This window comes from Molothrus aeneus, chromosome Z (genome assembly GCF_037042795.1).
Source record: "Molothrus aeneus isolate 106 chromosome Z, BPBGC_Maene_1.0, whole genome shotgun sequence".
NCBI classification, from domain to species: domain Eukaryota; kingdom Metazoa; phylum Chordata; class Aves; order Passeriformes; family Icteridae; genus Molothrus; species Molothrus aeneus.
In genome coordinates, this window is record NC_089680.1 from 65,935,952 (window position 1) to 65,948,649 (window position 12,698).

General features: G+C 34.9%; 1 protein-coding gene across 1 annotated transcript in view; it reads right to left on the reverse strand.

The window, feature by feature from the left end:
* FBXL17 (F-box and leucine rich repeat protein 17) overlaps window positions 1-12,698 on the reverse strand; it is a 271,635-nt gene that overhangs the window by 92,455 nt on the left and 166,482 nt on the right. Inside the window, exon 7 of the mRNA XM_066569489.1 lies at window positions 1,057-1,133. Within this exon, the coding sequence (XP_066425586.1) occupies window positions 1,057-1,133 (77 nt within the window). The remainder of the gene's footprint in view (window positions 1-1,056; window positions 1,134-12,698) is intronic.

The following is a 12,698-nucleotide window of genomic DNA, read 5'->3' on the forward strand; positions in this document are numbered from 1 at the left end:
AGAAATTCATCTCAGACAAGTGGTGAGAAAATCCATTTTCAACTCTGACAATGTCTGTTCTGCCCATGGAAGTACAAACAACAGCAGACCAGAGGAAAGGGCAGTAAAGGCCTGTGTTCCCTCTCCTTTGCCATGCTCAAAGCTCTGCAGCTGCAGCAGCTGCATGGTGGCCTCATCTTCCAATACTGTGGATATAAGGTGAGCAGAACTCTGCAGAACAACATACGCTTGAATGCACAATACAAACCCCAGTGAAGTGTAGAATTTGAAAAGGAAAATACAAGAATGATTTTTGATTTTGTGACTACTGGAATGGTAATTTATCACTTTGACATAGTAATTCTTTATTAAAATCTAAGCAGTGTAAAGTTTAAAAAAAATCAGCAAGCCTGAAATGAAAATCTCAAATACACAGTTTGTAAATCCTACTGAAATTTAGGCATGTAAGTGGGAGATAGACATTTGAGAATCCGGCCCTATGGCAAAAATAAATGTCTTATTTAAGGTCAGTATCTTATTTCAAAAAGCAAAGCAGCCTTTCCAAACAAGCATTAGAATTTTTCCTATTCTAAATGAAAAATCTGTCCTTCTATGTGGCCTATCAGAGGGGACATTTAATTCGAAAATGCTCCTCTATTTTACCATAACAGCATTTTTAAAGGACCATCAAACTCATTCAAATTTTTTACAACAGATGATCAATCTACATTTTTGCTTGCTTAGTTATGCTTTTACAGCATCTAGAAACACATATATATTTTTTTATTTTCTCTCAAGTGTTCTCCTGGTCTCCAGGACTATTCAAAGGGATGCTACCCAGTCTGCCCAGTAACTGCCAATTCTATAAGGATACTTTGCAGCAAATACATACACTGAATTTCATACTCCCAACCACAGATATTTTTAAGCAAGTCAAACACTTTTTATAAATTTCCTATTTTTATGGGTAAAGGTTTTGAAAATTTTTATCTCTACATTTCCAATACTTTTGATAACAGTCCCTCCGAACTCCAGTTCAATCTTCACAAAAAATAAAGATATAGGTATATTACATACCATAGTCTGTGATCTTACAGGATACTAAATACAGTTCTTTCAGGTTCCGTCCCTCTCTGGCAATTACCTCCACACATCTGGAAGACACAGTAAAATTACTGTTATTAGGCAGTAAATCACTTTTAAATATCAAGAGTACAATCCACAGATAAAACATACTGTATCTCAGTTTCTTCATTTTGCAAATGGATCCATACATTTTACTGAAAATGAATATGGCTACATGTTTACACTACAGAAAAATATTATTTTAAATTGAATGCCTTTATATGGATATTCACCTAAGTCTCTGAATATGAGTTTTTCAAAATGTATACAGACAAGCACTTTGGAAAAATACACAAATGTGAATTCCCATTTCTTTATTATTTTGGCAAGTTTCTGTTGCAAATTTTAAGCTTTGACAGCTTTCTTTAAGGGAAGAACTATAAATGCACTGTAACAAGGACAAAATATAATAAATTGTAATTTTAAATTCATGTTTGTATTTCTTCAGTGATTACTGCATGAGTCAGCATTCATCAGGTCATGAAATGCTACAGATCATGGTGTTCTAACACATTGCTGGAGAAGCTTGTATAGATGAGAAAACAGCTCATTCACTTGCCTTATCATAACTGTGAAGAATATGCAATGAAACATAGAGGTTTTTATGTTATTCTTGCTGTTTGATTTTTGTAAGCAAGAAAATGAATATGAATTAATTAATGAAATTAAATAGGAGCTTATGATGTACCTGTAACCAAGCCTATATTACAATACTATGTTTCCAAGTCAGTAATCACAGAATCATAAAATACATTTTCAATCCTATTAATGTAGATCAGTTGTTTATTAGATCAGCTAGCACGACTATTGTGCTATTTTCTACATAGATACATTTTTAAAAGTGTATTTTACTAGATGAACAGATGATGAATTTCTTCTGATCCAATATATTCGACTTTAATTTTCAGGTCAATTACCCAATCACTTACTCTGACACTTAAATCAACCCTTGAACATTACAAAAAATTAATTTACTTGCCGATTTCTACGAAAATAAGTATTGCTGAATTTATCATACTTTTGAAAGATACACCTAAATCCTCACAGACCTTTTTCTTTCATTTACCATCTCCAATAGATTATCTCCTAATCTGATTTAACGGTTCATGCTGGGAATTTTAGACTTTAAAAGCAATCACCTAATTCTTACAGCTTACAATAAAGCAATAACTAAACAATAGCCCTTATACCTATTTGTCCTCTCCCTGCTTCCTTCTTCTAAAAAGTACAATGAAAATTATATACTATACATAAACATCACACCTCTGACAGAGTACCTTAATAACAGTTTCTTTAATGCTACTATAAACATTCAACCCTGGGAAATTGTGAGAGACTAATATTTAGAAATTTTTTGCAATTCTTATCATTAGGTAAAGGTTATCTTCCATCATGAATACACAAGGAAAGAAATATTTACACCAGGACTATGCTTTTTTGGTACAAGATAACCTCAGAACAACATATTTTCCTAAAATATGGTAAGATTTAGAGCACTAAACACATTCTTTATACATGAAAAATTTCTTGTGTTCCTGTCAGACACAATTTTGAAGAACATTGTGTCTGTTTGTTTTAATATGCCAGGTAATCTTTGCTACCTGGCATATTAAAATAACTAAACCATGAGAAAATATTTTTATCATTTATTCCAGAAAAATACTTCATAATAATGAGATTTTATTGCTATTACTGGTAATATGAATAAAAGGAAAATCATTATAATGTATTTCATTAGTGCCATTTTCATTAGGCATTTCAGCAAACAAGATAAATCAAAAACTCAATGGACACTGAGGTTAAAACAAGCTTTTATAATCATATATATCATTTACCACAGCGATCATATTATGAAACCTTCTTACCCTTGGATAAAATTTCTGAACCTAAAAAATATTTTGTAAACTATATGAAATGAATCTAAGGGTTTTCAAATTATTTTTGCTAATTTTTACCCACTAAGAGACAACTAATATAACAAAAATGAAGTATGGCAATCAGTGGCTAAAAATACCATCACAAGGCAGTCAAAATGACATAAAAGACTAACTAATTTTCTCTACAACTTCAATTGCACACCTTTTCAATTAGTCAGAGTCAAAGTTATATTATCTCCACAAATGCATAAGCACTTGACTGCGTGGCCCTTAGAAATGTATCCTTTAATACTTCCAGATAGTGTCAGCTCTAAGGATTAAAGTTTTTTAAAGTGGCTTGAGTGACTCCAGTCCTGTTCTCAGTGACATCCTGGAGTCTAAATTAAATAGTCTTCACTTTTTTCCTATTAGGAAAAGAAAATCTTCACAGTCTTCAGCTATATCCATTAAAGAGGCAAAAAACCCCACCAAAATATAAAAAGAAAAAAGGCTAAAAATGTGGTGCTTTGAATGCCTTATTTCTTCCTGTTTTTTGACAATATGAAAAATATCTAACATCTTGAAGAATGAGGTAATGGCACATCTAGTTTGGAGAAAAAATGATATATAGCTAAAATATTTAATTGAATTTATGTGCTTTTGTGTGCTTTCCACACCTTGCATAAGTCAATCTAATTCCAGTTTTAATTTCTATTACCCTTTCTATAGATCATACTCATGTACATCAATCTTCAGAGACAGGAGAAACACTTAATATTGCCTCATTTGCCTTTGCTCTATAGACAGTCACACAATACATAATTGCTTGTGAAAACTGACTTCTTTACAATGTAAGGAAAAATAAGAGTAGTTGTATTTATTGCTTTTACCTTTTAATCTTTGTTAACCATGACAGCAAAGAAAAAGGTTAAGAGAAAAAAATCAAATTAACCTTTCCTAGAAAGCAAGGATCATCTTAATTCTGTTGCAATAATCCATCAAAATGATGTCAGATTATTGTCATATCTATCTTTGAAAGTATTTATATTTATGATGTTGCTGAATTAGACAACAAAGAAGCCTAACCAAAAAAAAAAAAAAAGAAAGAAACACAACAAGCCAGAATTATACTGATAAAAAAAAAGAAGAAAAGTTATTATTTAAAGCTGTGGCAAATTTCAGAAGTGAGCACACCAGAAAACTGAGCCCCATTAAACTATCCCCTCTCTGTCAGGGACCTAACATGGACATGAAGGCAACAGTTCTGTGCCAACACTGAGAGAATTTCTTAAATCTCTTCACCCAGCATTACTGAGCAGGCCTTTATCAATTAAAGGCCTAAACAAATTAAAATATAAACTAAATACTAAACAAATTAAAACATAAACACTCATCCAGAAAGAAAAGAGATTTTCACACTCAAAATAACTTATTACCAAAAATGAGCCAAGGAATAAAGAAATAAAACTATAGTTAGAGCTTTGCTAATACACATGTCTGGATCAGAGCTAGCCAATGTCAAAATCTTTTCACTTACTACTTTGCAAATGAGTATCATTTAGAACTATGTAATACATTAAAATATCAAAACAGAGAACATAAAAAAATTTAGGAAGACACTGCTTATTTATTAAACCTGAAAATATTACCCAATAAATGCTTACAGCAAGTTTTCCCTAGATCCACTCAATAGTTTATGAATGCTGTTCTCTGACAGACTGTTGGGCAATTCAGTTTTATTGCATTTGATTTGGAAAGTAAGAAATTAACATCGCATACTGTGAAATTTACAGTGCTATCAGGAGCAAGAAAAAGGCAAAAAGCGCAAACTAGTTTGACATAAACCAGTCAATCAAACGATAATATGAAATAAAGAATATAACTAAAAATGTACCCACATACTGTCAATTCAAAATAGAGTTACAAGATCACAGAAGTCTGCAAGATAACTGGAAATGTAAGATAACTGAGCACTGTGATGTTGAACATATCCACACTGAAAACACCCCAAAATTCATGACATTCAGAGACTAATAAACCTAAGACTGCCTCTTATTGTTTCACTTTCTTAAGATGTCTTTCTACTTTGAAAACTAAAAAAATATCAAGGTAAAAACAACATAACTATAATGTTGCTCAACTTTTAAGAATTGCTATCAGGAGAAAACTCTCCATGTGGGTTACAGAAACTACAGAATTTTATCCACTATCATGTACTTGGATATGCTGCTCTTGCCACCTGGTCTGTAGACATGAAAAATTACTTAGGTCTAAAAAGAGTTACTGGTATAAAGCTTCTCTGCCAACACGTCTCTTCAAAAGTCATAAAACTGCATGACTGAAACACAGATATGTCTACCAGCGACTTCAAATTTAGGCCCATATTCTTGAAACTTCACACACATAAATACAGGCAATGATTTCTCAGAGTCAAGATTTATGACTTCCCAAAACTTAAGAGCTTAAAAATAATAAAAAAACTCTTAACAGACTAGAAAAATAAGCAATCTGAAACCCTGTAATTTTTCTTCTCTTAGCCAATTGATCCCTACATTCTTTGCCCTGACTGAAAAGTTAAGGTTAATGAAGTAAACTGCATGATTCTACCTGTAAGATAACACAGATCCTTAAGTTATGAAAAATTATTGTATTAATATATATGTGTGTATGTATGTGTGTGTGCATATGTATTTTATATATATGTGTGTGTGTGTTTGTATACAAAAATAGAGCTATTATATTTCTGATCTAAATCTGAAAACATTGGAAAATTGCATTTGTGGCAACTGAAAGGAACTAATGAGAAAATACGAGTACAGTGTATGTAGTGTAAGTAGTCCAGGGAGACCTTGTTACAGTCTGAGACTCTTCAGCCCTGAGCAGAGCTAATTGGAGTTGCCAATTACTGGTTATGAGTCTACAGTTTGAGGGAGCGAGTGAGCTTCACCCACAAAAGAAGTATAAAATCCCCAAAACATTAACATACCACCTTGGTAAGGTTCAAAATTAACATCAGACTGCTTGCAAGTCTTCTCTGGTATTTGACTGTATTTGTCTCTAAGCAGTCAAGTAAATACCTTGCTATTCCTCAAATCATAACCAACAGCATTACTGGGAAGCAAGATGGAGCTAGGAAAGAACAAGAACACTAAAACATGCCATGGAAACAATAAACCTCTCATGAAGAAATAGATTATGCTCCCTAAAAATTAGCACTTCAAGCATTAAATTCAGGCAGAAAAAATTAGCTGTACATGAAATAACACTCAAAGTTATTGGTTTTGATGACTTAGGTATTCCAATGGAAGGCAGTAATGCAATATAATAACCAAATCTCTCCTGTAACAAAACCAAACCTCTGACCACATAGTCTTAAGACACTGATGTAATCTGAGGCCCACTGCACTAGGAAAGAATAATTTAAAGGCTAAACCAGTGAAAATACTAACATTTTACTGACTGATCTATAAACCCTTGTAAAACGTCGTAACAATAAATGATGAACTTAATACCCTGATGGGCTCATATTCTTGGTTCAGGATTCTCTTTCATTGATCATTTCATTTGCATTATGAACAATAGATCTCTTCCAATGTATGTTTTCTAATAATTTATACTAATAAGAAGTATGATTTTTACTTGTTTTTCAGTTACCCTTGTACACAGTTGTAACTGCCATTTTTGAATCATATTTAAAATATATGTTTTAAAATGATTTTTCATTTTAAGACCAAGAACTGTATCTAAAAGAAACAATACTAACCGCAGAGACAGCAAAACAGTATAAGACTTGTTATCAAAAGCACAAGAATTTGAAATGCACTTTTTGTCTGGAACCAATATGCAAAGTGTCACTAGTTATACAAGTTAACAGCAATTATCTTAGGTCAATAAGTTGTGATTAGCAGGGAGGTATTCTTTAGAAAAATCAATGTAATTTAAAATAAAGTTTGCTGAACAGATTTGCCACTTACAGCACAGGAAAACAGACAAGATTTTTTTCATGCTGGAGCTTACAAAAAACTAAGGTGAGGGCAGCCAAGTCCCACAGCATCTGCTTGTGCTCTGAGTTAGCCAGGTGCGTGCAAGCTCCAATCAGAAAGCTACACAGATAAATGAATCAGCTCTTTGCTTAAGCTATCATGCCCTGTATTTCAGCAATAAATATCTATTTTCAAATATTTATTAGTAGTCTTATCTAAAATCAAATGCCTCCTCTTACCCCAAATGAATATAAGTCCAGCAAGCAATTAAACCAAGAAAGAAGTTTAGAAAATTGTGTAATTCCACTATCTGACTTTTACATGTAGTAGTATTCCAGGTGGCCTGCAGTTCCTTTCTGTTTGGAGGAACTAGATACTGTAATGGATTTAACAGAAATAAACTACTAGGGAAAAAAAATCTTACCTGGAACCCCTCATAAGTCTGATTTGCCACAGATAATCATGCTTAAGTCTTGAAAAAAATTAAATGGCATCTCTTACTTTTTTAAGAACTCTAAAGTATTTTGGAATTCAGACTTAAATGAAAAGGCCTATCTGATACAGCACTTCAAATATAGTTTCCTACATTTATTGTGGGAACCTGTCTACTGTCATAAGGAAAACCAAGGAAGTGTTCACTACCAGCAAGCCCATGCATAATCTTTAGTAAACATTGTTTTGTATTATAAAATAAGCAATATATTATTTCTTGAACTGTTTCAGATGAGCTTTTCCACTAAAATACTGGCAAAATATTTGCACTCCTGATAGGATGCTGTTGAATTACTCTACTACAGTGGTTAATAGTTCAGTGTCCGAATGGCCATCAGTGAGAAGTGATGTCTTTCAGGGGTCCACATTGGGATAAGTATTATTTTATATCTTCATTAATGAGACAGAGAAAGGGATCAAGTGCCTCCTTTACAAATCTGCAGATGACACCAAGCTGAGTGGTGCAGCTGACACATCCAGAGGGACCTGGACAAGCTCGAGCAGTGGCCCATGGGAATCCCATGAGGTTTAACAAGGCCAGGCTCAGGTGCTGCACCTGGGTCAGGGCAATCCCTGGTGCCAGCCCAGGCTGGGCAGGAACAGATCGAGAGCAGCCCTGCCCAGAAGGACTTGGGGGTGCTGTGGGTGAGAGCTGGACATGAGCCAGCCATGGGCACTCCCAGCCCAGAGAGCCAAGTGTGTCCTGGGCTGCACCCAGAGCCCCTGGGCAGCAGGGCAGGGAGGGGATTCTGCCCCTCTGCCCCGCTCTGCTGAGACCCCACCTGCAGAGCTGCCTCCAGCCCTGGGGTCCCAGCACAGGAAGGACATGGAGCTGCTGGAGAGAGTCCAGAGGAGGCACCAAGGTGATCAGGGGGATGGAGCACCTCTGCTATGAGGGAAGGCTCAAAGAATTGTGATTGCTCAGCCTGGAGAAAAGAAGGCTTTAGGGTGACCTAACTGCAGCTTTCAAGTAGTCGAAGGAACCTCTTAAGAAAGATGGAAAGGAACTATTTACAAGGGCATACAGAGAGAATTAGGACAAGGGGGCATGGCTTTGAAATGATAGAAAGTAGGTTTAGTTTAGATATTAGGAAGAAAATCTTTACCATGAGAATGGTGAGGCACTGGAAGAGGCTGGCCAGAGAACCTGTGATTGCCCCCTCCCCAGAAGTATTCAGGGCCAAATTGGATGGAGCTCTGAGAAAACTGATCTAATGAGAAGTATTTCTGTTCATGACAGGGACGTTGGAGTGAAACGATCTTTAAGGTGACTTCCAACCCAAGCCATTCTATGATTTTATGATTAGTGTACTGATGTAGAAGAGTTGCATACATAGATATTACTTCCTTATACAGTGAATGCCATGGTGGCTTTTCCTGAGACAACTGTAAAGGAAACTGTCATAATGTTATCTGTTAAATACAAAAATGTTCATATTTAGAAAATAAACAGTGCATAGTAGCTATAGACAAGATGGGTAGTTTGCAGATTGTAGACTCTATTTTTGTACAAATAAGCAAATCCTTGTGAATTCAAACAAGAACCTTGAAGTTCCACTGCCAAAGCAGTGTACAAAGAGGGTGGGGTGATACTCAGACTCTGAATGTGTGTTATGGCTGAATCTTTAGTTGAAATCATTTAGTAATGATGCTGCACATGGAATGAAGCTCAGAGACAGACCGCCACATATGTTGCAAATTCAGAGAAGTGCAAAGGAGAAGAGACAGTCCAAAGAAGAAAACCTTGAAGTATTGCTATAATTCTCCCTCCCAGTACAAACCACACAAGGGCATACACCAGCTCAGTTGCACCATTTCATGCATGGGGAGACTGGGCTTTGAATAGCAGTGGATTTTATTCTTCCTCAGGTTTTAGAGATTACATTTACCTGCTTCAGGCCTCAAGATGTTTCCTGGAGTTACAGTGGCCTCAGTTTTGATAGATTTTCTTTTTTTGTAAGTAGTCTTGTGCTATTCCATTAAACTTAGTATAGAGTAAGAGTAAAAATAGCCCTTTTTTCTTTTTTTTCAACAAAAGCTTCCAAGTTTATTATAGCAAAAGTAAGAAATGGCAACTGTACTGCCATGCTCTAACTTCCCATAAATGTTCTTTGAAGTGTGCTTTTAGAATGCTTGGATAAACTTTAAAATAGTTCCATAAAAATGAAAAAAACTTCACCTGATATTTTGAAAATAAAATACTGTATTTTTACAGTTCTGTACTTCTTGGTCTCAACCAGGAGTACACACATATGAGAGAGCATTTCACCACATTCACTGCTTTATTTTCATACCACAGGGGCTGATATATACTTCACTGAGCTTTGCACATAGGCAGCCGATCTTATCTATTGAGATTTACCCTTTCAAACCCCTTTGTATCTCTGACTTTTTTTCTAATTAAAAAAAGAACCCCCTAACCTCTACCAGGTATTCATTAATGTACAGCTTTAAAGACTGCCTTTTCTTGAAACAACACTGCAGATAATGGTCAATGGGTCATGGGGACTGAGAATGGATTTCATCAAGGGTCTCTCCTGCTAAGTTTAAAAAAACAGCAAAACCTCTGCCTCAGTTTCTCCTTTCCAAAATGGAAACATATTCCATAAATCTAGTTTTTAATGAGTTGTAAACAGATGTTTTAAATATTGCAAAGGTTCAGTTCTGTGAAAACATCAAGTCCCTATAAAAGTTTGATAAATATTCTCCATCCTATTAATGGGAACAGCAGTATTCCTGAGAGCTATGATCTAAATTTATACGAGATGAACAAGGTTTACATTGGTAATTTCTTCTATTAGACAGCAGAAGAAGTGAAGTCTTTTACAGGAAATTAGGAAGCTCTCTGCAGAGTAGTTTTATCATCACATCTGATATTTCTCCTCTACTGCAGAAGGACATTCAAATTTGCAGTAAATTTTTGCTTATACAAAGCAATGACAGAGAAAGAGAAGAGCCAAGATAATCAAAGAGGAAAAAAATAAAAACCAGTACTCATCATAATTCATGTTTCTTTGGAATTGATTTGGGGTCCATTCTCTTTATACTTTAAGAATTACAGCAAGTTGGTAGATCTATTACATTCATTTAATTCTGCTGAAGTTAGCAAAACTGATCAAAGAAAAAATCAAGTTCAATGCATTTTTTGACAAATGCTATAAAGAAGGGAGATTGCAGAATGAGGGCAATAACTGAGTTCTGCAGTTCTCAGGTCTCACCCAAAGAGCAGCATCACAGCAAAGCTTGTATGAGTAATCTGGAATACTTCATGCATAATACCTTTCTGGAAATACTTTAGTGTGCAAATTTAAGCATAGGGAAAAATATCTAGGCCCGCTAAAATTTTAAAACTCTTGATTTACCATGAACTACTGTCTAAATCTTGGTAAGAATGCCAAGGTTCTTAGAACTTCGCTTTAAATTGGAAAGAATGCACTGAGATAGCAATGTCTTTAAAAACAAAGAAACAAACAAACAAATGCAAGACAAAAAAAACAACCAGTTAAAAGGCAAATTTCAGAAGCTCTTCATGAAATGATAATGAATTTCTTTCCATGTGGCTGTCTGGCTAGCGCTTCTGTTACTGGTACACTGCTTGGATAAAGCAACAAAAAGCAAGCTTGATGATGCTCTATTTAATTTGTATAAAGCAAAATTGCCTCCTTTTAACTCAGAGAATATACTAGCAAATATATTTATTGGAAGCTGGAAGAGCATTATGTCTTTGTATGCATCATGATCTTAATAGATTGCTAATTACCGTCTCTAAATGCAGATATTAATACCACCTAATAATGTACAAACTTCACCTAATGCTGTTCAATTCTTAAGAAGGTAACTTTTCATGCAATCTTACTGGAAAATAATCTGTCTAGGAGGAATATTAGGAATATATTGTGTCCCTTCAAACTGAAGGGACAAAACATGGCAGTTTTCAATAGCTGGAAATTTCATAACTGAGCAATTATAAACACATTCAGAAATAAGTGAAAAAACTTTTTTCATTCCCTCCTGTCTTAGGGCCCCCTGAGTTTTGTTGCTATAGTGTTCTGATTCTGTAAGGAATTCAGATGATTAGTAATTATTCAGTTGCTGTATCATAGCATAGCTTTTAGTTTTGTAAAAGAACATGATTTAAGGTTACCTGCCTGCACTTACATCTCAGTGTTGTCTCACTAGCTACCCCAAATACTATCAAATTGTTCAGAAGTAACAAATTGCCATCCAAAACAAAAGAAAAAACCTCAACTTAAAAATAAGCAGAATGATTTTGACTGAAATTATATGAATTTGATTTTTTTTTTCCTAATTTTTCAGAAGCATTTAAGAAACCCAATGGTACAATATCATCCTCTAGCTGAATGCTCAGTTCACTGGTGTGAATATCTTAAAGCTTGACAGCCTAAGTTTACATGTTTTCCCAGCAAGCCTCAACTAACTTTGCACTGGAACAGTACAGAAATAGTCATTTGATTCCGTCATGGCACTTCAGCTGTGACACTGACTATTATGTTCTGCTGCAGGACAACCACAAACAGCATCAAATGATTTCTTAAACCGATCCAGCTATATCCACAAAAGTGTAACTGCCTAAACCATGAGAAATTATGCAGTTAATTAAAATCTACATATTAAAAAAAACTAAGAAAATTCCTGTGTGGTGCATTTTTGCCCCTCTGAAGAGTTCAGGCAAGAATTCCATGATGCATTCATAATTCATTATACATAACTATCTTTTCATAGATTTTTTTAGCAAACCAATATTAAAAAATATATATAAAATTCTATGAAATCACCTAACTGCAGATCTACCTTTCCCTGCTTTCCCATAGTAATATTATATTGCATTGAAGTACTAAATTTTGCTGATAGTTAAAGCTTTCTGAAGAAAAAAACCCAGGGTTTTCCTATTAATCTTAGCTCTAAAATTTGGCAGTCACTTAAACCAGGTCAAACAGAGCTGGAATTGTCAGTCCCTCTGTGCAAGAAGTCATTTGTATATAAAAGTAACACAGGCACATTTCCCCACTCACCAGGGGAAGTCAGGAAAAGAAGTGTAACCAGTGTGAGCACTTGATAGAAACAGTGGGGGGGAGGAGAATGTGACATATATTCCATGTGTGCAACACTGAGAAATCACAGAAGGAACAATGTACAAACTAAGTTTGCTTTGACCTTTTTTAGACAGCTAAGCAACACAGACAGCAGAGCATGCTGGTGGTCAGCTGGAGCAAATATGTCCACTGTCTAACACAATGCTTCA